This window comes from Lates calcarifer, linkage group LG10 (genome assembly GCF_001640805.2).
Source record: "Lates calcarifer isolate ASB-BC8 linkage group LG10, TLL_Latcal_v3, whole genome shotgun sequence".
NCBI classification, from domain to species: Eukaryota; Metazoa; Chordata; class Actinopteri; family Centropomidae; genus Lates; species Lates calcarifer.
In genome coordinates this window covers 15,168,908-15,194,144 of record NC_066842.1, presented here as the reverse complement: position 1 = coordinate 15,194,144, position 25,237 = coordinate 15,168,908, and the positions used below count along the sequence as shown (strand labels likewise).

Sequence of the window (25,237 nt, the reverse complement as noted above, 5' to 3'; positions counted from 1 at the left end):
ACATAGTTAATTTTTACATCTAACATTCTGCACTCTGAAACACAGCCAAAAGCCCAAACCTTAATGAAACATAATATGAAACAATGATACACTGTTTACTTAGTTTGGTATATCCAATGGAATAATCTAGTGGTGACAATGAATAACTCAGCTGTTTTTAATAATAATGATAATGTATTTAATTCTTATTTAATGTACCATGATCATAAAAATACCATAAATACATAATGCTTATAATACATAAAATCTGTAAAATATGTGGAAATCAGTTTAAAAATCTCACAATAAGTTTGATAAATGTCTCTTTTTTCCATTATATTTTAAGAAACTGAGGCTGAGTACTGAGCTATGACTTTGAGTTTTAATCATGAATTCATTTCTAATGCAATTACAACTTTCTGTTGCTTTCTCTGAAACTGTCTGCATGTTATTGTAGATCCTCAAGATGCCGCTTTAGTACATTTTTATCTGATCAGATGAGATGAGTAACAAATGAAAGGAAAAACCTGTATAAATGTGTGGAGAAACATAACAAATGCAGATCCTTCCACACAGGTGCACTGCATGGTGCAGTTAAGCAATTAACATCCAATCGTGTTCTGTGGCGTGTATAAAAACACTGGGCTGGCCCAGCTGATTCAAAATGGCAAGAGGAAGAGCTCTAAGCGACTTTGAAAAAGGGTTCATTGTTGGGGCACAGACAGCAGGAGCTTCAGTCACAAACACTGCTCAGCTGGCTGGTTTTTCAAGAGGACTAAAGTGATATCTGCATTCAGATCTGTGGGAACAAACAGTGATCTATAGAGATGTGGAAAAAAGTGATGCTGTCAGATGAGTCATCCCTCACCATACTCTCTGGCATGGTTTGAGTCCATTTGTCCCCTTAGAGGGAAGGGTCACTGCAAATCAATACAAAGTTGCTCTGAGTGATCACCATTATCCTATGATGAAACGTGTATCCTGATGAGTGCAGGGACTTGTAGAATTAATGCCAATGTGCATTGAAGCTGATTTGGCACCTCATGGTGGCCCAGCACCTTATTAAGACACTGAACGTTGGTTTCCTTTTCCTTTTACCTGTCACCCGTCTGTATATCAACAGCAAGGTCAAGCTTAATAGTTTGTAGGTGACTGTAATTTTCCGCAAATAGAAATTAATGTGTTATATCTTAGCTTCAATATCAGTAAGACCTTAGCCACACAGTTTTATCAAAACATTTTGTGCTATTCAGCTTATCATAACTTTTCATATTGTTTAAATCTGATAGCCTTTTTCCCTCTGATAAAGAAGATTGGATGTTTTTAATCCTTTTAAAACTTTTTTTTAAATATATTTAAAACTTCATACACAATTCACAACTGAAAGACATGCAGTTCAAATGAAAGATTTCATTGCTTATTAATTGATTTTATTCTTTGTGCTTTGACTGAACTGTAGTTATCAAAGTGTCACTGCTGCAGATATAGACATACACTTTATATAACTTTAATTAAAAGCCACTCTTTTATCCTCTGATGTCTCCTCCATGATTACCTTCTCCCAGTGTTTTCTGCCAGAAGTACCTTGTTGTATATTAAAGCAGACCAGTAGCATGAGGACACTCTGATTACTGTGACTTTTTCATGACCTCCTTTGTTTCATTTTTCAGATGCATCAGCACATCCTCATTTACTCCATGGGACCAATAACATTGTGTAGACAGGACCCCTATATGAATGTGTGATGTAAGCTTGTGTTCATACGTAATATGTGGAGTGTCCTTTTCTTAGTAGGAAAGCTGCAATGCAGCATTTCCTTCAACCCATTGCAAGCCACCTGCTGTAGAACTGAGAGCCTGCTGAAACTAATGGAGCAAAGATGAGATAGAGTCTAATCAAGAAAACTTGCAATGCCATGGCTCATTACAGAGACATATACACTTCCCTGCTGTAGTGTGCTGATGCTGTAAATGGAAGTGGAGAAACTCTGGTGTAAGAGGCAACAGCCAATAATTCACTTCCAGTTCTGTGTGGATAAACAACACCCACAGCTCATACAAATATACTACAAAATTCAGCTAACTTCATTTGAAATGTTGGCATTCCATTTCAGTATTTTCTGTGCCACAGACATGTATCACTCCTTGTTAGTATGGACTGTTGTAAGGGAGGAAGAGATAGAATACGTGGGTGTTTGTGTGGCTGCCTCTGTCCAGTATATACGACTGAGACCCAGATAGAGCGTGACGGGCCGTGAGTTAGAGCAGGTTTCCCTCAGTACATGGCTCTGTGTGTGGGCATAAATCAATGAGATATTCCCCTGTGCAGCGTTCACTGATAAAACAGGCGTATTGCAGGTATCAGTGATCTTTTTCACAACATATAGTGAACATATACTGTCTCTCGTGTTTTCCAGGCCAGCCCATGACATCAGTCTGGAGGAGTTTGATGATGAAGATCTCTCTGAAATTACAGATGACTGTGGGATTGGACTCAACTATGACTCTGATCCATATGAGAAGGTGAGGCTTTTCAACCCCTCTCTAGCTCTGTGTCTCCAATATGTGAACGTGCTTACCTATAGCACAAATTGCATCATGTCCACATTCATGTAAAACAGAGAAAGTCTTTTCACTGTTAGCAAACAGCTGCTTTATGACTTAAATTACATATTATCTTCTGCTTGCTAAATATTATATGTAATAATTCCAGACAAACAAGCTTGTCTGTCTGTTGTTGCTTCTCTGCAATTACTATGGCTGGCACAGCTCAGGTGATACAAACAGAAAAATGCCAAGCATAATGACAAGAAAAATATGAATATGAGAAAGAAAGATAAAGTCAGACCTGGTATGTGTAGCCATTTAGTGTTGAGAACTGCTTATTTGCATATGGCTATCTTATGTAAGAACCTCTGTTGCATCAGATTTTTATCTATAGGCTACCTAGCTTAGCAGCATTGCAGTCTTTACTGTAATGACCATAAGCTTCAGATATCCGCATTATAATACCAGAGACAAGATGAGAAACTCTCCAGATCACCATCAAACATCTTACTGGATCTGAGCAAACAGAATACATTCACTAAATTTCTCAGCATATAATAGAAATTCTAAGCAGCACTTCCACTAAGCATCCCATTCAAGTGACTGTGTTATGAAGTGTATGCAAATAATTGAGTCATTAGCTGTATCATCCCACATGTCCGACCAGCTTAGACCTTAATTACACAGTTTCTAAGAACTATTGTCTCATATTCCCCCCTCCCCTCTCTCCCTCTCTTTCTCTCTCTCTCCCTCCATCCTGTTGGATATAAATGTTTTATGCTGGTGGCGTGGAGCCACAGCTGCAGCAGAGGGTGGGTGACCCAGTGCAGTTTGCTGCTATGCAGAGACAACCTCCTTCCCTCCCTCCATCTTCCCCTCCCTCCCATATGTCTTCCCTTCCCTCCCCTGCTATGCAGAGTGTTGCTCGGAGACAGAGCTCAGATCCCCTCCTTCCTTGTTCGCTGCCACCTCTCCACTCCCCCCCCTCCCAAGGCTTTCCTTCCCTGAGTTTCTCCCTCTCTCTTTTGCTCTCTTCTGCTCTGCCGAGGTCATTTAGCTCAGGGATGGTCGGTTCTGAGGGTTAAGCTCTCAGCATAAATCTGCGCTAGATATTTTGCGTCCTCTGCTTTAATCCACCAACAAAACACATTATGGATAGCTGGCAAAGCCCTTCTGTAACAAAGCTGGTTTTGCGTAGCATGTGAGAAAACCTCCAGAGAGAGAGGGAGACTAGAGAGTGGATTTTTTTCTTCTCATGCCAGAGAGGTCATACAGTAGTAAACCATGCATCAGCACCCTCTTTCTCCCCGCTGCCTCCCACAAGCAGTCACATACACACACATCAGACACACATCAGCAGAGGCCCTGACTGCTCACTTCACAAACAAGAAAGCACAGGGCAGAGAGAGTGTCGTTCCTCGTTATGTTGCATCATTGCCCAGAGGAAGTAATCTTGCTGACATGGGATGGATAGGACACACACCCATTTGCCCTCTTGTGTGTTTGAAATAACGGAGAAAGAAAGGCGAGACAGAGAATTTCATGTGCGGGGCATTTCACATGGTGTTTGATTTTGCCTGCATCAGTAGGGAGCGTGACACTTTGTCAGCTCATCAGCAGAAGCAGCGGTCCCTCCCTCGTGCACTGCGCTCTGCTGATGAAGAGAGAGGCTTCTGGTTTCTGTGTCAGTATGATTCGGTCATATTGGGCAGCATCTCTTTGATGTTTCAGAGGAGCAGCCAATCTAAACAGTGAGATTATCCTCCGGCCCCAATCCCCGGCTCTGATTAATTCCAATTCGTTATGGGGTTCAGGTCTTAATCTGCAAAAACCCTTTAGATCAGAATGTAGCCTTTGTAACAGCAGGACACACATACATGTGAACAAAAAAACAAATGCACACACATACACATACACATACACAGGATGCCTTGAAATAGCTCATTCTGTCAGCTGAAGCTCTGAAGCTAGAGACAGGCAGTTAATGATCATTTACATGGGGTTGTTATCAATGTCAGAAATTTTTTTTGTCTCTGAGGAGAGGGTCATTTCAGGCCAAATGCCAAATGCTTTAGCAGTTCTGGCTCAGGCTGCCCTTTCCTACTATCTGTGATGTCACCAGAAAATAGGTTTAACTATGTGTTTTCACGCGTGTGATTTATCTTTGTATTTTTGCTTGACCTGTCATTTTTTTTTAGCCAGCATGTAAACATAACAAGCAGAAAGACCACAATAGAGGAAGTCCCTCCCTTTTTTGCCTCCGAATCTTCCCTCACACACACACACCCTGCTGCCTCTGCCTCGTCTTGCCTCTGATTCTTCACTTCCTGCCTCTCTAATATCCATCTCTGTCTCTCCAGAGCCCTGACTAAATACTGTGAGCGCATGCATAATTCAGTCTGTGACAGAGCGATGGTGTCTCAGCTGTGGTATTACTCTGAGATTAAAATTTGGAAATTTACAGAAACATTAGATAGATGGAGGCCATCCCTCTCTAGGTGGTGTCCATTAATGGGGGACTAATCAGCATCTGTCGAAACCAGCATAAAGCCAACCCACATTACATGCTATATTTGGTAAATGAGCCTCACAAGGGCACAAATGCATCCACACACGGACACAATTTATACCATCATTGTACACTTAAAAAAAAGTAGCCATATTTTTCAGTGGTGATGATTGTGTCATTTTTATGTGTGTGTTTGTCAGTCTTACATGCAAAGAAAGTGTCAAACAAAAATCATTCTCTTCTTTGTATTCTTTAACTGTACTGCTGGAGTAATCTACAAAAGTGCTACTAATAATGAGTATGGGGCCCATTGATGTACCAGTGCATGTGTAGATATGAATAGACAGCCTCCCAAGTAAAAAAAAAAACCCAGCTGAACAACTGACTGCAACACAATCTCATTCAGGGCACTGAGGATCAGACAAGCATATCTTTACTAATTGGGCTGCGGTGCATTCATGGTCAGTCAACAGTTGTACATTAGTCTGCGAGGAGGCTTGGCATCACCACTATCCACTGTGACCGCTATCTTTTCTGTTTTCCGTTGACCCGCTGCCTGTTAGATCTTAAAACACCACTTAATTTTCAGCCTCTGCTTCTCTTCTTTGAGATTTATGAGTCCCTGGTGTCCTCTTCATTTGCAAAGGCTGTGCAGCCAATGCTCGTTGAGGATCCTGTCTTCAGTTTCTCTCTTATCTGTCCAGTGCTGCCTCTGTCAGCTGGTCAGCTTATTAAGCAAGATGGCCCTGCAGTCCAACCCCAAAGCCTCTGCCCTCTCCACTGCTGAGGGCAGGGCTGTATAGTGGAGCTGCCTTCTCACAGTCTCCTGATGCAGCAGCAGCAGCAGCAACACAGTCAGTACATATAGAATTAGCCATGCTGAACAAACCTGTAGTCTGCTAATTAGAGACCAGAAATCCTGCTCTGCCTTTTTATGTTACAGTGATATCTCTTTGCTAACTGATCAGCATACAGCGCCACTGTCCCACTGAGCTGCTGCTGAAGAGCAGAAATGACTATTTAAATTAACTTTTTAAAAGACATACATGTAATACACAAGGGTGTTCATAACTGCAGATCAGTACAGTTTGCATGGGTTTTGGTGTGTCTGTGTATGATACATGGAATGCCATTTGTGCCTAATTTAATTTACATTGAATACATCTGTGCTTTCTGATGCTTGTGAGTGTGTACAAGGGTTAAATCCATTCACAATGCCTCCCCTGCCAGCAGGAGAGGACGCTTGCATGAGTCTGCCGGTTGACAGAGGAGGGACAGTCACAGGGCTGGATGGGATGTCCTTGGGAACCGGAGACCATGGGGATCGATTCTCGCCAACACACAACTCTTATTTATAGTTCTCTCTCTTTCTTTAAGCCTGCCTGCCTGTCTGTCAGTTGGCCTCGCCAAAGGATGTCTCCTGACACCACAGATTATTCTCCCAGGCAGATGTGGCATTTTCACAACCTCGCTGATGGATCTCTGGATTTTTACACAATCACAGAGTTATAGGTCACATTTCTCCAGTGATGGATTACAGTGGGTGGGTGTGGGGGAAACAGCATTGTGGATCTTGACAGTGGGTTTTGAACTGAGAGTGCATTTCTAGTTACGAATAATGATCTATTGCACCGATACACAGCTCCTCTCAAAACATTTTTTCACAGCTAAATCAGAGAAAAAATAGATATGTTAATGAGTTATAAGTATACATATTCACGCATACTCTCTGGGTAATAGATGAGTGTTGATTTCTGTTGCTGTGGCATAGATTAGATGTACCAGGCGTCAGCAGAATTGTGTGTGGTGGATGGGTAGGAGGGTGAGCTTTGATTCGTCCATTAAAAAGACTGCACTGGGAGGCAGGGAAACTGCAGCGCTGTTCAAACTGCAGACCAGATAAATCAATCCTGGTGCTTGCCTTGTCAAATAAATTAAAGTAGGGAAGAGATGGTCAGAAAAATAAAAATAAACCACAGATGTTGGCGGTGGTGACTGTACAGTCTGTGTGCACAATGATGTAGCAGCTTTTATCAGTGTTAGCACTAATGCTTCAGGTTCATCAGGGAGAGATGATGTTAATGTGATGTCACTTTTATCCTGTTTATAGTAGAGCCTTCAATACTGTTGGGGTAATTATCACATTAAAAAGTTACACAGTATCATAAAGTGTAGTAAAAATCAAACAATTCCACGTTGAGCAACAGCGCCTTGTTACAGACTGTAGAAGAATTGAATCTCTTTTCTCTGCATCCACGTTTAGCAGACAGTGTGAGATGTGTGTCAGTAACCCACTGTACTTAATAGACCTTGCATCAGCATACCATGTATCTGGCAAACGTAGAGGCTACACGGCAATATACACATGCTTATGGAGGTGTGGTCTATTAAACAGCAAAATCAGTTAGCACACCGCTTCCCGGTAAACCATCTGAAACCTGAGAGATGTCGAATTGATCCGCTCTTCTTTCTCCGTCCATCCTATGTTCTTCTTTTATCTTTGTTCTTTACACACACACACACACACACACACACACACACACACACACACACACACACACACAGTATCCCTCCCTCCTTTCTTCTCCTTTCCTCCTCTGAACAGCCCATCCTCAAGACAAGTCCATTATTCTAGTCTATGCTGGGTTTTGTGCAGGGTCACTTTGTATTTAGTGATTTAATTCACCCTTCCTCAGTGAGGACGTAATGCTGCTGATGCTGAAGGCTGCAACTTAGCTTCTCTGTTTTATGTATACACACATACTGTAGACACATACGCATAAATGTATTAATGGGTTCACACGCGCAATATCTGAGAATGCATAAAGAAAATATCAGCAAAGCGCACCGTGGCTGTTAACATGGAGAGTTCCCCACTGCACTGCTTTGATGTGTCTGTATGTGTGTGTTTGTCTGTATTTTACAAATGCCCCCTGTGTAATCAAAGAACACTGTGTTGCATGCGGTCCATCTGTGCTCTCCTAGTTCTTTTCATCCCTCAGACAGGCTTGTTCTTATCAAAACTTTCAATTGAAACAGGAAGTAGTATACAGTGGATGGGAGGAATCAGCTTTTATCCCATTTCCCTTTGTGTTTGCTCACTACATAACAGTTTCCCCTCTGCTGTCAGAACAGAAAATGCTTTAATTAGATCATCTATCATCTGAAATATGCTGTGTGCGTGTAAAAGTAGAGCGTTCTTTACTTTATCCAGTGTCCCTATGACTAACTTTGTCTGTCTTGTCGGTCAGGATTCCCTCATTCTGGAGAAGAATGACATGCACCACCCAGTCTGTTCCTTCCAGGACGACTTCCAAGAGTTTGAGATGATTGACGATGAAGACGAGGATGACGAGGAGGAAGAGGAAGAGGATGAAGAGGTCGACCCTGATGCGCCACCATCCCCCTCTGCCTCTCCTCCACTCTCCCCTACTCTTGGTACTCTAAAGAGCAGACCCACCACACTGAACCTCACCACTGCTGTATCGCAGGTAAGCAGTCTGCAGCTCTGGTCCTAAACACACCGTTATAACACTGATTATAAATAGTGTTTTATCTTCATAATGGTTATGTACAAGCTTGTTAAATACCTTCCTCTCTCTTCTTTTTAGGATTCTCTGAACAACAACAGCAGTCTGTCCCCAAAGAAGGGAAGCTGGCAGGACTCTTTACGCAACCCTGCCTCACAAGGTGAGTACATGATTAGTTATCTATAGTGACAATGGATATGTTTTCATTTGTATTTGTATTTGTATATACTATACATGAAATCTCACACAAGATGATGCTATTATTATTGTAAATATATTGCTGTGTTAGTATTCAACTATATAGATTGTATCTATCCCCAAATCTTGATCCAAATTTTATTTGTAATATCATATAATAGAATAGAACAGAATATAATAGAATATAATATTTAACAGTATTTTAAAGCTTCTTGAAAACCGTTTTACCTTAACCTTTTACCTTGTCATTTGATTGATCATTATCATTTTACAATATCTGCTCTACCTCCAGGCCGTCTGTCTCCAACCCACTCATGTCTGGATGATGGTAGCCATGTGACAGGCCAGTGTCCGGCCTCTCCAGTTTCCCAGGCACCAGGGTCTCAGAGCAAAGGTACTCCACCAAAACAGACAGGGGAGGGTGGGAACCCCCAGTCCCCTCACAGGCCCCTCCTCTGCGACATGGAGGGCAACAGGCGGGAGAGGCCCGAATACGGTAACAAGAAGGCCAGCCCAGCAAGCTTAGAGCTCATTCCATTAACATCAGTGTCGTGTTGTGAAATGAAGTGATGTGACATGAATATGACTTGTGGAGTTCAGCAACACATTGTCATGTTGACTGTGATTTGCAGAAGGGAATCTAATTAGTATCTCACCCATTAAGCAGAGTTTGCTGAACTTGCTCATTCCTCATCCTTTTTTTAACTCATGAAAAAGACCTGCACCTTGTATCTCTCTTCATTCATTATTCTTAGTGCTCTTTCTTTCTGTTTTTGCTCTTTAATTGTGCAAGTTGCTTTGGCCTTCACAAAAATAATCTGACCCGTCTCCTTTCTCTATTTCCATTCTCTACATACTCTACTTCATAATCCTCTACATCGTCCTCTATTTTAATTCTCTCATGCCCCCTTTTTTTTTTCTCCACACCTATTTATCTTTGCAGGCTCATTTGGTCAACACAAGTCCCACCCATGCTCTGGTGATGTCACTGAGCCAAAAGCTGACCCTTCAATCCAGACAACCAGAGTGCCCTCTGTAGATGAGCACTCCCAGTGTTCGGACACAGAGGTGGACCATGACCTCAACAGCGACCACAATCACAAACATTCAAACCGGCGTGCCACTGACACCTACACAATCACCAGCGAGTCGGGTATGGGGCCAGAAAATGACCCAGACCCAGATGGAACCAGTCGCTGCTTGTCATCCACCGCACCCATGGGAGCCAACGATGGGGCAGACACACCTTTGTCTGATGAGGAGCTGGAGAAAGACTTCGAAGTGGAGTTCATGTGTAAGGAGACCTATGATATGGTGTGTAAGGAGAATCACTCATCATACGTTGAATTCCCCTCCATTGAACCCTCCGAGCCTGCCTCCTTCTCCAGCTATGTGTCCTCCAGCCGCTCAGATGCTCTTGACCAGTCCAACAGCTCGGATGCTGCAGCAATTTCTGCCATGGAGGCGGCAGCTAACGACTCCACCTCTCCATCTTCAGACCCAGGGATAGCAGATATGAACCAGCGGGGTTACATAACTTCAGACCAGGACAAGGACCTCAGCTCTCCAGGCTCTGACTCTGACATTGAAGGGGAGCTGGAGGCAGCATTTGCATGTGGAGGTCCTGTAGTCTCCAACATGATCTCTTCTATCTCAGAGACAGAGTTGGACCTTACCAGTGATGACAGTAGCAGCGGGCGCTCATCTCATCTCACCAACTCCATTGAGGAGGCCAGCTCGCCTACATCAGACCAGGAATTGGACCCGGATACAGAGTTAGAGCAGGACAGTGGCATCGTTGGACTGAAAGCATCTCTACTTCTGGGCCAGCCGGACCCAATCAAAGAAGGGTCCCCTCTTCCATCTCCTTCCCCTCTACCTTCACCCACTATTGCGACACCATCCCCGGTTGACTCGCCCATCTTACCCACTGAGTCTTACGATGATGGTCAAGCTCTGATGGGGCTGCAGAATGTGGATGATGAGCTGTCCTGCGAGCACCAGGCTGACCCAGATGAAACTCTGCCGCCAGCCCAGCGCTGCGAGGACAGTCTGTCCAGACAGATGGTGCTCCAGATAGAACCAGACCACAGCCTAGAGAGCTTCAAACGCTCCTTCTACCTGCCAGTGGGACCCAGGCTAATGCCAAGTGCAGATGAATATGATGGAACAAGTGAGGGAGACTCTGAATCAGAAAGTGAGGATGACCTGAGTGAGAACTCAGACTCACCTTGGCTGCTCAGTAACTTGGTCAACAGGATGATCTCAGAGGGCTCGTACCCAATCAGCTGTCCCGAGGAGTGTTTCAAGAGGAAGGTGTCTGTGTCTGACACCATCTCACCATCCTCAGACATTGGAGAGGGAGATGGATTCAATGATGAGGACAGAGAGAAGAAACCAGGGATGCAGGGATCAGAGGAAGAAGAGAAGGAGGGTGAAGGGTACAGAATGGAGAGGATGGAGCCTGGAGAAAGGAAGAGCATTGAGTTTTCAAAAGACGGTGCAATGAGAAGTCCCTGTCTCTATATGAACAACCCTACTGGTGACACCATAACCCCTCTGATTTTAGAGCGCTGTACAAACAACAGTACCACAGATTTTAATTCTGTGTATACCACTACAGACTCTGAGAAGAACTTCACCGACAAACCATCGAAGAATGGCAGGAGACAGGAGGAAGACGAAGAGCCCAATAACGACTTGATGATGCTGGAGGGGAGGAAGGATCTGGACTCGCCAAGCCTGACTGAGAGCGTGGTCAGTGACAAGGATGAAGGTAGAGAGACAGAGCCCAGGCCAACAAGCCGTTCCTCGGCCTCTCTTGAGCGGATCACCGAGGTCAAACACAGCCTGACACTGGACATCCCAACCGCTCAGACCAACCGCTGCTTCAGCCTTACCTACTCCACAGACAATGATGAGGAGGAGGACGACGGGGACTCTTATCCATTCCTGGGTGGTTTAAGGAAAGAGTCCTACAGGGGTAGTGACTTGGAGCTTGACAGTTCGCCGCCCATTGATGCCAGTGTGCAAGATCATCCCATATCTGACCATGACCTCCCACTGTGTGAGAAAGATCTGGCTCTAAGGCAGCCGAATGAAGATGATGGACTGGCCTATGATTCCATGAAATACACACTAGTGGTGGATGAAAATACTACGCTGGAACTAGTCAGCCTCAGAAGGTATGCTGAGGCAAGCTAAGAATTTAATGTAACTCACACATCTGTGTTTAAACAGAGCAGTTTTTATTTTCAAATGAACACCTTCTTTATTGTCTGCCTTCTGTTAGTTAATGCACTAGTTTTATGGTATTAGTATCTGTATACCCTCAAAATGTAATCTTAAACTGACAAATCTTGTCCTCACAGGTGCACCTCTGTTCTGAGCGATGACAGTGAGCTTTCAACGCTATGTGACGAGGAGCCTTTGGGAACGGGTGAGGTGGGCTATGGTCAAGATGATGAGGAGGAGGTGAGGCCAGAACTCCTCAGTTCTTCTGAGGACTCCTCCCCTGAGGCTGACCTCCCGTTCTCCAAGAAGTTCCTCAACGTATTTGTCAACAGCACCTCCCGCTCCTCCAGTAAGACTCACACATCAGATACCTTGGGAAATATGTTCATTTTTATTTCCTGCTGAGAGGTGGATGAGAAGATTGATACAATTCATAAATCTATCTAAAATATATGAAATTACAGCCAAGAGATTGTTAGCGTCAAGAATGGAAGGAGAGGGAAACTGCTAATCTGTCTAGTGCTTAAAAAATATACCATCAGCAGCTCCAAAACTCATCAGTCAATATGTTGTATCTCCTTAGTTTAATCTGTCATGAAGTCACTGCTCCAGGTCAAGAAATAATACAGAACATATTACCCTGTAAAATCATGACTTGACTCTTTTCTACTTTGATTTTTGTTTGTTTGCTTTGTTTTTTTTGTCTTGCTATCTACAAGATGCTCTTGTCATTTTCCTCTGCCTCCAGTATTTATGCTAAGATAGGCTAACTGTCTCCTGTCTGTGGCCTCATAATTACTGGACAGACATGAGAGAGGTGTAGATCTTATCATCTAACTTTCTCCAAGAAAGTGAATAAGTATATTTCCCAAAATTCTGAACTTCTTTGACTTAAATAAAAATAAATACATGTATATACCCTACATGTTGTAGCCCAGCAGCATTATTGCTAAAAGTATCCCTTTATGACCCTCAGCATGAATATATTGTATATTGACTGTTGAACTCATTACTGTCAGTGTGATGCATTAACATGTGTTCCAAATTTGGCAGGGAGCCCACACAAGACCTATGGGAGGGCTCTGCTTCCCAGTGCACCCATCATCAATCAGTGCTCTCGCTTCAAGATTTATATCTCTAATGAAGGGTGATTTGCATGATGAAAGGCTCATTAGAAAGGCTTACGTTGTCATTTCTTTTTGACAAATCCAATTAGCTTTCATTTAGACTTCCTCTCAGAAAGTTTACATGAGAAGTGTTCCCTCAACAAATAACAGATGAGGGGGAAAAAAAGAATTCACTGTCATTTTATTTTGGATAATTAGGTTTACTGGTCTAACTGGTCTCTGTCACATAGGCACAGAATCCTTTGGACTCTTCTCCTGTACCATCAATGGAGAGGAGAGGGACCAGACACACAGGGCAGTCTACAGGTGAGACAACAGCAACAAGCAGATTAATAACAACATGTTGCAAAAAATAATTGTTGTTTTCATTGATTGTAGAAACAGTATGATAGAATAAATTGTGAATATCATAACCTCTAATTTTCCAGTTACCATTTTGTATTTTTGTTTTATTTATCCGTGCATGGCTTTCAGTGTGCTGTTTGGGTCCTGTAGCAACAGTGAATCACTAATTATGTTAAGGAGGAGGGCAGATGTCCAAACTGCAGCTGGGCTCGAGAGCTGCAGGGTGGCCAGTAATAATCAAATCAGCCGCCACCTGTATTTGTATGTGTGCGAGAGCGAGAGAGAGAGAGAAAGCTACATGCTCCTCTCTTGTATATACGTACATGTTGTGCATGTATAATTATGTATTTGCTTTGGCACAGTCCTCTTTCAGTGATTATGTCTCTACATTTAGAGCTCTTTGTCTCCCTCCCTCCACCCACCACACCGTCTTTCTCTGTCAGCTGTTCCATCACTCCTCTCTCTCTGCTCCCCCACTGGGAGACACCTGAAACCTAAACAGATGCTTCCCGATCAAATGTCTGTAGGACGCTCAGCTGCAGCAATACCATGTAAGGACACACGGTTTAACAGAGATGCTTTTCTTTTTCTCCCCTCACCTTCTCTGCTGCCCTCTGCAGGTTCATTCCCAGACATGCAGATGAGCTGGAGCTGGATGTGGATGATCCTTTATATGTGGAGGAGGAGGAGGATGACTACTGGTACAGAGGCTATAACATGCGGACGGGGGAGAGGGGTATCTTCCCTGCCTTTTATGCCCATGAGGTCGTAGGCCAGTCTAAGGAGTTGTTGGGTGAGTGAAGAGATACACCCACTGTCTTTTTGCCCGTCTCATCATGAATGTCAGAAGAATCACATTTTCTGTATGTATGTCCACATCATACTCTGTAGGAATGAAAAGAAATCCAGCATGGATTGAGACTTTCAGCGTTCAGTTTTTGGGATCTGTGGAGGTACCTTATCACCAAGGCAATGGTATTCTCTGCGCTGCCATGCAGAAGGTAAGCAACAGCAAGACACATGCACAATCACAAAATTCTATGCACTATAAAATCATGTTTTGTTTTGTCTTGTTTTAACATGAAAATTTCTGCTGCTTAGATTGCAATATCAAGGAAGCGGACGGTACATGTACGACCTCCCTCTCTGTGTGAGCTGGAGATTAGTTTGCAAGGAGTGAAACTAATCATGAGCCTGGAGGATGAATATGACACCCTGGATGAGGTATGGACAAATGAATGAATGAACCGATGAATTGTTATCAAACAGTTGTTGAAATATTGTTGAGTAAACCACCAAGAATATTATTTTATTGTATGTATCTGCATGCATGAACAGTCAGAGTTCAGTGCCTGGCAGGCTGATACTGGCAGGTCTTAAGACCATGAATGCAAACTTGGATACAACTAATAAATGCTGTATGTTATTCAGGTTTACACAAGTTTGGGGTATAAGCAAAATCTACATGACCTAACCTGACTTGACTATTATTGATCTCAGTCTCTCTCTTTATATCTCTCACCATCTTTAGTATGACAGATGTAGTCACTTCTTCCAGATGAAGAACATCTCATTCTGTGGATGCCATCCGAGGAACAACTGGTAAGTAAACATGCCTGTCTTCTGCCCTGATGTTACTAGTGAATTACATGTGACTGATTGCATCTCTTTGTTTTCTCCTCTCTGCAGCTACTTTGGCTTCATCACTAAGCACCCCATGCTGAACAGATTTGCTTGCCACGTGTTTGTTTCCCAGGAGTCCATGCGACCTGTAGCAGAGTGTGTTGGGTGAGTCCAGATTACATTATCATGTCAGTTATTTTATATCAAATGTATACCATGATACAGGAATGACTTGACTTGTTTTTTTTTATACTGTAAGCCGTAAGTTGACATGGATTCTCCACTTAAACTGTGAGTGCACTTTAATAGCCAAGATGCTGAAAATGCCAACAACCCTATTAAGAGATTGGAAATAATCCAAACTATTTAGCTATATTTCACATTTAAAGTGCTTTCTGATGGTTTGCTATTGTAGTCTGTTCTCAAAGTTCTAGATTAAAGTGCATCTTTACCAGAAGTCACTCTCATCTGTAGCTGGATAAGTACACAGTGATCCAGGCTTATTTTACACTCTAGCTCTTCATGTGTGTGCATGTGAGTGAGGCTGAATTTGAATAATTAAAGATGCAGATAGTTCACTGTCTCTGGATGGAGCGAGGGGAGGCAGCAGAGTATGGGATGAGCTGAACTGCTTCATCTATCAGCTTCTCATCCTGCTCTCTCTCTGTGACCCAACGGCAAGGGCAGATCTTACAAAAAAACAATTACCCTCTTCTGATTAAGCCAGAGCGGTTCTGTATTTTCACTCACTTTTTGTTTCTCAGGAAACAAAGCATGACTGACTGTGACCTGTTACTACAAGAAAGATCACTCTGGAAGGCTGTCTTCTAATAGCTGTCAGGCAGATCTTAAGTCATGCTCTCACCTCTCTGTCTTTTCCTTAGACGAGCCTTCCAGGAATACTACCAGGAACATCTGGAGTACGCCTGCCCCACCGAGGACATCTACCTGGAGTAAGAAGTGTTGCCATGACGACCACCTTCTTCCTCTTCAGCTTGTGTATGTTCATCAAGTTTGCCACCAGAGGGTGCTGTCAGTGGGGTCTTCTCTCCATTGTAAAATACTCTCCTGTGTCCCTCTAAAACTGGGATCTTCATTTCTACAGTATGCTAGGCATTTGACTGATTTCATTCATCTCTCTTTCTCTTTGTTTATTTCCATCACCTCGATGGATTGATTGCCTGTTTCTTTTATCTTTTTCTATGATATAAAACTAAGACGCTGAGCACCTGTTTATTTAAAGGTTCCTCTTTTGAAATGAAAACAATATACCTACTACTGCTGTTTCACTTTTCAATGCATGGCTAGTAGGGTTAATGCACACAGACACACCAAGAAATACACATATCCAAGTGAATGGCAAGCAGCTCAACAATCAGTACGGGAATGATGTAGAATCAAGAGGTTGGCGTTTAATTAACTGTAAATATGTATTTGTTCAATATTGACAAACTGCTAATTTGATTTCTACTGATAGTGACATTGGAGCAAAGTAGAGAGAGTACAGTGAACTGTCCTTGGTCCGAGCTTACCCCTGTGTTGCGTACAAGATGTAGTGTGTGTTGTAAATACATGTATAGAAAGTAGACATACAGGCGCCTCATCCACTCTAATTAAGAAACTCACAGTTAAGGCGGATGAAGGGGATTTTGTTCTTAGTTTTGTCATGAGTGTTAACAACTCAGACTGAGAGGAGTAATTGCAGGTGTATGACTCGGAATGAACTTTGAATGTCATTAGCCCTGCAGATATTTTATTCAGCTTGGATTAGGCGCAGTAACTGTCAGCGCATTTGGACGATATGACAGACCCCATTTTACTTTTGTTTGGTCCTTAAAAATTGCTACGTTTGCTGACCTTCACCAGTGGGGGAGCTTTCATAGGAAATCATTCAGCTGTTAAACTGTGGATCACTGTATGCTTTGCAATGATTGATGTGACTTTCAGGTCAAAGCAAGCTAAGGCCCTGTGAAAAGCCATATTCTCACACCTCTGACTGTTTAACTCTCGTTTCCAGTGATGTCTTAGTCTCCGTTTTCTTTTGACTTGGCAGTTTCAATGAGGGAAAAGGAATGACTGGATTGACCTGTGGCCATCAGTAATGCTGTACGGCAGCGTGCCTACTGGGCAATGAGAGCGTCCTGTTAATATTTGGTCCTGGTATCACAATGGAATCAAACCTTTAATAAAGCATTAAAAAGGAGGTTTTATAGTTATGTAAATGGTTAGACTTTGCTCTTGTTTTTTAATCTATGATGGACAGAACAAATGGCAACATGTTCTCATATTTATTTATTGCTTTTAGTCTGGTCATGGGTTAAAGCATTATTAGCATGTTACACAATAGCCTTGTCTGGGGTTGTTGTAACATATCATGGCTTACTTTCTAGCACCTTACATAGGGGAGGGGGTATATTTAAAAAATGATGCAGTCACCACAGTTAACTGTTACCTGGAATTTCAGGCTTTGAAGCTTGCCCCTCCCTAGCATCCACATTGTTCTTTCAGACACTGTTCAGCATCTTGTTCTGCTGCTTCCAGTCACAGTCCACCAGAACAAACAGAACACCTCAGATCTGCAGGACATCAGTGTAAAAAGTTAATTGAACGTTGATATGGCAGGAGGGAGGTGGGGTGTTATCTACATATGTATCGCTGTCAGTTAGATCATGTATATACAATAGCGAATCTAAGATAGTGCTGTGTCCTTTATGTTGAGTATGTTACTGAAATGAATATGTACATTAATTAAAAAGAAATTTTAAAAAAAGATCACAACCTGACAAAAACCCCTGAGAGAAAAAGAAAAACACGTAAATATCTGTGATCTGCAATAATTTTATTTCAGTGTCTTATGTTTCTACACAAGGTGTTATCTCAGTATCTGTCACACAGGTGGCACCTGGGTTCCTGCCAACTCCATTACTCTCTACAAACAGGCTTTCAGCACATTTAGGGCACATTTGTGAGATGTGACATCATTAGTGTGTGACGCACCCACCAGACTACTGACCAATCTGCTGTTAGAGCTGAATAGTGACTGAGTCAGCCGCCACTGGAAAACTATTATTGCGTCTTGCCGATTATAGTAATCGCCTTTGAGCTCCGACAGTGTGACCCATTTCTGATCTGTATCTATTTGCTTCTGATTATGTTTTTCTATCTTGTTACAGCCTAGTTAAAAATCCTTCTTTCCACACAGCTACACAAAAACAACCTCTGAGGATGATCTAGTCCCATATAGCCATTGAGACATACATTAACAGTTAAACCAAACTTTTGACTTTATTACATTAACAAGATTCTTCACTGTATACCTAGAGCAAAACAGTATGTGACAGAACAAACATATCCTATCTTGTATCTTTAAAAACAAGGACTTGTAAAATTCAAGGGAAAAACTAAGAAAAAAAATGACAAAAAAATCACTCTGCCTTGTCATGGATTTGGTCTTATGAATAAAATATATGCTTGATGTCCAAAACTTTTATTGTCGTCGTTATTGTTCACATTTCCTCTTGAGTGTGTGTGTGATTGAATTTCCTCTGGAGTGTGTGTGTGTGTGATTGAAATGGGCCACAAAACATTTTCATTTCATTTAAATCCACATATTTATTAAAATTGTAATAAAATTTTAATTAAAATTTAAATTTTAATTTGGAAATTACACAAATTAATCAATTAATAAAACATTAAGTCAAATCAGGAAATATACAGTACATTGTTATACATTAATTTGAAATATAATCAACATTAACATCAAGAAAATCCTCACTGAGGAAACAGATCGTTTGCAATAGTACTTTTCAGTATGAACAGTGCTGAAAGCTGTCCACAAGAAAGTAGCAATGCATAATTATAAAATCGGCATCACTGAGCAATTTTAGGGTGAAAGCAGTGCAGTGCCTCCAACCTTCCCCACGTTGTCTATATTAGCAGTTGTGAAACTTCTGGCCCTGTCAGCACTGGCAGCAGCTGGGCTTGGGGCTACACTGAGGATTGCAGCAAGGCTCCAGGTTGGGATCTGTTCCTTTCGATATCTGGCTCTCTCCAAACACCATGGTGGCTTCAAACTGCTCCTTGACTTTCTTGATTGTGTCCAGCACATCCTGGAGGTCAGGCCTTCCAATCAGAGGGAGAGGGTAGTTCTCAGAGGGGTCAGACTCCAGGTTGAAAAGCAGCGGGGGGTCATGGGACTTGAGAACCGCGAATACTGGGCAGTCGTGGTCTGGGGTGGTACCACTGTGGGTAGCACCTGATGCACAAACATGAACAACCAGGAGTCAAAACCACCTCAGATCCAAGTATGTGATCATGCTTGATCTTGGTGTGTACATGGAGCCTACTGTACCTCGTGTATAGAAGTGGGCCTTGTACTTCCCCAGCCTGAGAGCAAACAGGCCGTACATTTCACTGGGATCTGTGGGGTAGAACATCATTGTCTCCCTTTTACTCTGCAAAACAAGGATTAAAGATTACATCATCTTGGTTTGCACAACATCTCAATACTTCAGTGTGTATGATGCCATTACCATTCCTTGGCTGACAAGGATTTGTGTCATATCAACCCCATCCAGCATCACCTGGGGCAGTTTGGCTCCTGCCAGACTTGCGATGGTAGGGAGGATATCTAGAGTGCTGGCCATCTCATGAGTCACACCTAAAGAGAGGCATTCAGAAAATGAGACAGCAGCAGCAATAGCTAAAAAGTCACATGTCAATGTGTTTCCATTCATTTCATGATGGTATTTACTGTCATACTGAAATGACAGAAGACCAGTTTATGTCTAAAATGCATGAAATCAGCATAAAAACATATGGTATGCTTTTGAAAAAGGTTTTGCATATGTGACTGTGGTCTGTGTAGAAAGTGCTGGTTTAATGCAAAACTAAAACTTAGGAAGCATCATCCAGTTTTGACTTTTTTTTGTAACTGCCTAAGCTGTCCTGACCTGGCCTGATGGTCCCTGGCCAGTAGGCGATAGCCGGCTCTCTCATGCCTCCTTCATATGTGGTGCCTTTCCCACACTTCAGAGGGCCAGCGTTACCGCCACGGGACATACGCATCAGTTCAGGTCTACTCACAGGAATAGAAATAACACAGCATTTGATAAAAGACAATAAATGCAGTATCACAAGAAGAAGGTCATAAATCTAATATATAAGAGGACAAAGTTATTAGGCAACTTGACCTTCGAGCAGAGAATCAACTGTACCACTGTACCACAGTCATTGGTTATGCAAGCAGATTAAAATGTCTGTATTCAGTAAGAAAGTATGAAAGAGACTGCAAATAGAGATACAGGCAATAAAGATTTGTTTGCATATAAAAACAAACCAGGGAGAAAACCAACCCATTGTCTGATGTGAAGAAAACCAGCGTGTTGTTGATCACTCCTGTCTCCTCCAGGGTTGTCAGTAGGTTTCCTATAGTGTTATCAAACTCAAATAGAGCATCTCCAAACGGGCCCCTTAAAGACTGCCCGGCTGCTCTTGGACCTGCATACTGGGGGTAGTGGGTGTGCTGGAAGGGGAGGTAGAAGAGGGTTTGATTATTGTAGTACTTACTGTTTAAAACATTGTTTACTTTTTTGCTTCTTGGTACTTTACTTGCTTGAAGAGCGCTTTATCTCACAATGTCTTTGTTGCTTACATGGGAAGGATAGTAGAGGAAGAAGGGTTGTTTTTTCTTGGCTGAAGTGGTAATGAAATTGGTTGCAAAGTCACTGTAAGCCCTTTCCAGGTCCAGGAAGTTGACTGGTTGCTGCTTGATGACCTCATTGTGCATTAGCGGGACTGTTACAGTACCAACATCACACAAGCCGAAACACTTGACGTCTGGAGGGAAACAAGTCAGGTTCCAACAGGGGCCCTGGGAAAAGAAAAGGGAAACAGAAGAACAAATATTCAAATAGACATTAGAGGAGAGAAATGACATGAAGATATGGGTTACATTTAAAACTTTTACACTTACCATGTCATGGGAGTAGGGGATCCCCAGGTACTGGTCGAACCCCTGCTTGGTTGGAAGAAACATCCCATTGGCCCCAAATCCCAAGTGCCACTTCCCTACAGCAGCGGTGGCGTAACCCAGAGGTTTCAAGACCTCAGCGATGGTGGTCTCATTCAGAGGAAGGCCGCCTACAGAGCCCGGGTACAACACTCCTGGGTAGATGCCTGAGCGGGTCTGATAACGCCCCGTCAACAACGATGCCCTGAAAAGCCAATGTCACCAAACGAGAGAATTAGGAGGGACAGGGGAGTGTATATAATGTGTGTGGACCAGAAATTTGCGTTTTCATATTAAACTGGACTGAAACAGACTAAAGTGATGCATTTATCATATTGTCTTGTTCAATGCAGCTGGTTCCAACTTTGTTCTCTGTGTTCAGCTCTGATAAATAATGCAGTGCTAAGGTTTATAAAGTTCCTGTTTTGGTTTATGGTCATGTTTCTTCATGTCTCACTGAAACAGCATGATCCATTTTTAGTTCCTCCCTCAAACACAATCCACATTGTCACACACTTATTATTTCTGCTGCGCTGGCACCAAACTATGACACCATCCAATTTTTTTTAATTACACCTTCCCTGGCCATGCAGACACTCATAAATGAACTAGACTGGATTTTACAGTGTGTCTGTTAATCAACACCAAGTTTATATTAACCACTTTATCTTTGTCTCCTATTGTATAATATCCCAATGAAGGCTCACAGTCTTGCTGACATACATTTACAATGATATCTTAGAGCTTATTTAAGCATTAATATGTATTAGGGAGACAAATCCAAATAATCAGAGGGGACTAATTCAGATGTTTTGCATCTTTTTCATGCATCTTATGACTGCAACTTTTAAGTCACACACAGTAAATTATATTATATTCAACAGTCTTCTTTACATAAATGATTAAAAGGTTCAACCACTTGCCTTAAGATACATTTACCACCCACTCACCATATGTTTAACTGACGCATCTATAATTTCAAGGGCTCAGGCATACGCTTAAGGCATTTGAGGGATCCCAGCGTTAGAAAATGTGTGCTGATTTGTTTCTCCAGTGATTTGCTTCCTCTCACACATGAATATCAAATCAAATCAGTCAGTGTCGGCCATGGGTGTGTTACAGACAGTACCTGGACGGGCTGCAGACGGGGCTGGTGGCGTAGAAGTCCGTAAACCGGAGTCCCCCTGCAGCCAGGCGGTCCAGGTTTGGGGTGAGTGAAGTGGGGTGTCCATAACAGCCCAAATCCCCGAAACCTAAATCATCTGCGAAAAGCAGGACGAAGTTCGGCGGTGAAGCCACGCAGCCGCCAAACAGACAGACGCTGAAGAGGAAGAGGCAGGTGTAGTCCATCCTGACCGCCGGCAGAGTGACAGAAGATCGGGAGCTGCCAGGTCCATAAACAGGAACCAAAACAAAACGTCACGTGTTCGCTCGCGCATAAAATTGACGTCACGCGCGGCCAGGAAATGTAGTCTCACTCATTTTTTTGGACTAAACAATGCAGGTAAATCAATTTACTCTTCGTCTGATCACACTAACTACAAAACGGTTGATAACTATAAACCCTCTGTCTGTTACACAGCAAAAACAACACAAAGCTCCCAACATCAGACTCAATTCTATGATTTAGGCCTTTGTGACATTTTTTAAGCATTCCCAACAATCTCTGTAACAGAAAAGTGCCAAACATCCCCTCTTATAGAGAACATTGCTTTGTTTAGTTTTTTCTTAATTTAATCAGTTTGTATTCTGTCCTTGCTTTATGTTACATATCTAATGCTGCTATGTATAGCCTATGCAGACAGTTTTTCATATAGTTCACAATCTATTTGCAGACATATTGCAGTGGTTTACCAACAGTTGCTTATTACAAACAACACTGTCATTAATTTGGAGTCGTGTTTCCATCCACTGGATGAATGTAAGCCTGGTATTCACTCTCCTTTTAACTGGTCTCTCCTGGTAACTCCTGAGGAAACTGTCTGGCTCTTAAGCTGCTTAATGCTTCACCATGTTCACCAGCTAGCTGCGATCTATGTCTGTCTGTCTGTTGCTGAGCAGGTAGTGTACAGAGGGATTTTTTAAAGCTTTCCTGCTGAAAGTGGCTAATGTGGCTGAAAACAACACCATGAGAGTGGTAAGAGGAAAAACTCCATAAAGCTGAGTGGAGCTGCAGATTTGGGTATCATAAAAATATCACTTATAGCCATTTTAAGTATTTTATTGCTTGCTAAGCTGATAAGCTTTAACAGCAAAAGCCTCAAACACATAAGTTTGCATTGAATATGGTATGAAAAAGTGCATGCCTTGTGACTAGGCCCTTCCCACTGTGGCAGGACAGAGACTGTCCAGAAATGTCCTGAGCTGTTTTTGCATCCCGCACATCTGATGTTTAATGTGCCTCTTGACTGAGGTTGCTAGTCTGAGGGCCTGCAGCTGAGTTTCTGTCCTCGGTGGCAACCTTGGTCTCTGCCACTGATTCGACCTGACACACGGTCAATTACACAAACAAGAGGAGAAATAAATCTCTGGTGCAGTGCTGTAGGAGCCACCGGTTTGAGGAGAAATGGACGTCACAGCTGATTTTGTAACATACAGTCCAGTGCTTGGCCCATTTATTTATTTATTCTCAGAGCCACACTTCAGTCAGGTGGACAGGGAAAGAAAAGGAAGGTGCTCCCTGCTTTTAAATAAGCTGGCATTGTGGATGTCTATGATAGTGAGACAGAGAGCTAAAATGAATACATGGATACATAGAAATCCTAGCAGAAATATAATTTTAATCACTGGAACACTGATGATTCCCTGGTGATTTTATGCAAAGTAATGCCGACAGCTGAAACAGATTCACTGTGGAGTGGCCTGCTATTGGAATTCAGATAATAGCTGTTTTCTTTGGTACTGATGAATTATGCAACAAATCCACTGTACCTTTTCACCACAGTGTGTGTGTGTTTCTGTGTGTGTATGTATAGCTGTCATTTAGCTTCCCTGCTGTCCAGCACTGCTGTTTAGTCTCAGGGAAGCATTGCTGTGGCATCGGCTGATACATAGTTTTGATTTACTATTCACTTTCACATCTCTCTACAGGACTGACCTACATTTAGCAGCTACTGTGTGTGTGTGTGTGTGTGTTTAATAGAGAGAGCATGAAAAAAGAGAGAAAAAAGAGAGAGCTGACATAAAGGATATAAAGAGGCAGATGTTCCACAAATACTGATGCGATTTTATCTGCTGTTTTTTCTTTCTCCGCTGTTTTGCTTCTCTAACTTGTACTTGTCATGCTATGGGAATATCACAGTCACCTAGCCATCCATGGGTGATTGTAATCGTTGGCTGTAGTCAACATTAGTTCTGCACATACTTTATGTGTGTGCCTGTGTAGCTGTGTTTGTGTGCAGGTCATTGTGTGTCATAGTGTACAGCCAATGGTGTGACCCTGGCAAGAAAGAAAAGAAGCAGGTTCACCACTTAAAGTAATAACTGAGCGAGTGACCGAAACAGAAGGGAGCACATTTGAGACACACATACATATGAACACAAGAAAGAAGCAAATAGAAAGTGTTGCATTCATGTTGAAAACCAAAGATAAGAGAGAGCTTTTGAAGAACTATCTCCCTGCAGGAGCTCCCTTCATCTAATTGTCTGAAACCCTGAGCTCTGGAAACATCTCTGCAGGGAACAACATAGTGCTACAAGCCTGGAAGGGGGCTGTTCCTTTTCCACGACAGGTGGTGATATTAAATTTTAGACCACAAATCTGTCAAAAGCATTGCGTTTGGTTCGGGTAAACGATGAATCGGTAATTAGCGCGGTAGCTTGTACCTGAATGCCTAGAAGCAGCCATCATTAGGAGCCAATAATTTATGATAATGACTGTTTAGGTTTTGCCACTACTAATGACTCATGAGGGTGTTTGCCAGACAGCCCATTTAATGGGCAAGCATGTCTTGTGGAGAGGAATGAGGAGACCTGCTGTGGATAAATGACACACTGTGTGTTTCACAGGTCCGCCTGCTACTGTGATTCAGTAAAAGATGACTGCTCTGACCTTTTACTGTGAGTAAATGAAAACTGTTGTCAGTGACAAACACAGAGCAGAACAAGTAGCTTGAAGCAGCTGAGGCTGAAAAAAG

At 42.5% G+C, this 25,237-nt stretch overlaps 2 protein-coding genes across 3 annotated transcripts in view; one reads left to right on the top strand and one right to left on the bottom strand.

The window, feature by feature from the left end:
• The window catches only part of mapk8ip2 (mitogen-activated protein kinase 8 interacting protein 2), a 28,729-nt gene extending 10,154 nt beyond the window's left edge, over positions 1-18,575 (top strand). Inside the window, exons 2-14 of one of the 2 annotated variants that reach the window (XM_051073433.1) lie at positions 2,396-2,501; positions 8,286-8,525; positions 8,646-8,724; positions 9,055-9,156; positions 9,706-11,947; positions 12,134-12,345; positions 13,354-13,429; positions 14,089-14,261; positions 14,360-14,469; positions 14,570-14,692; positions 15,000-15,070; positions 15,158-15,256; positions 15,976-18,575. In XM_051073433.1, the coding sequence (XP_050929390.1) occupies positions 2,396-2,501; positions 8,286-8,525; positions 8,646-8,724; positions 9,055-9,156; positions 9,706-11,947; positions 12,134-12,345; positions 13,354-13,429; positions 14,089-14,261; positions 14,360-14,469; positions 14,570-14,692; positions 15,000-15,070; positions 15,158-15,256; positions 15,976-16,048 (3,706 nt within the window). In that variant the 3' untranslated portion in view covers positions 16,049-18,575. Of the gene's footprint in view, positions 1-2,395; positions 2,502-8,285; positions 8,526-8,645; positions 8,725-9,054; positions 9,259-9,705; positions 11,948-12,133; positions 12,346-13,353; positions 13,430-14,088; positions 14,262-14,359; positions 14,470-14,569; positions 14,693-14,999; positions 15,071-15,157; positions 15,257-15,975 lie in introns of both variants that reach the window. The other variant, XM_018663824.2, reaches the window with a different exon arrangement.
• Positions 18,576-18,677: 102 nt separating this feature from the next.
• arsa (arylsulfatase A) lies at positions 18,678-22,521 on the bottom strand. Its single transcript, XM_018663902.2, has 8 exons — positions 22,231-22,521; positions 21,066-21,306; positions 20,745-20,963; positions 20,446-20,615; positions 20,044-20,168; positions 19,624-19,751; positions 19,443-19,545; positions 18,678-19,346 (listed from the first exon to the last, which is right to left on the bottom strand). Exons 1-8 carry the CDS (start codon positions 22,449-22,451, stop codon positions 19,051-19,053), a joined length of 1,503 nt encoding a protein of 500 aa, XP_018519418.1. The 5' UTR covers positions 22,452-22,521; the 3' UTR covers positions 18,678-19,050.
• Between the last annotated feature and the right edge of the window lie 2,716 nt (positions 22,522-25,237).

Excerpts from the sequence above, each read along its gene's own strand:
- arsa (XM_018663902.2), bottom strand. The coding sequence starts at position 22,451 with ATGGACTACACCTGCCTCTTCCTCTTCAGCGTCTGTCTGTTTGGCGGC. Across the intron at positions 21,307-22,230 it reads CCCGTCTGCAGCCCGTCCAG|GGCATCGTTGTTGACGGGGC; the intron begins GTACTGTCTGTA and ends TTGGCTTTTCAG. Across the intron at positions 19,752-20,043 it reads GCCAGGGACCATCAGGCCAG|GTGTGACTCATGAGATGGCC; the intron begins GTCAGGACAGCT and ends GCCTCTCTTTAG.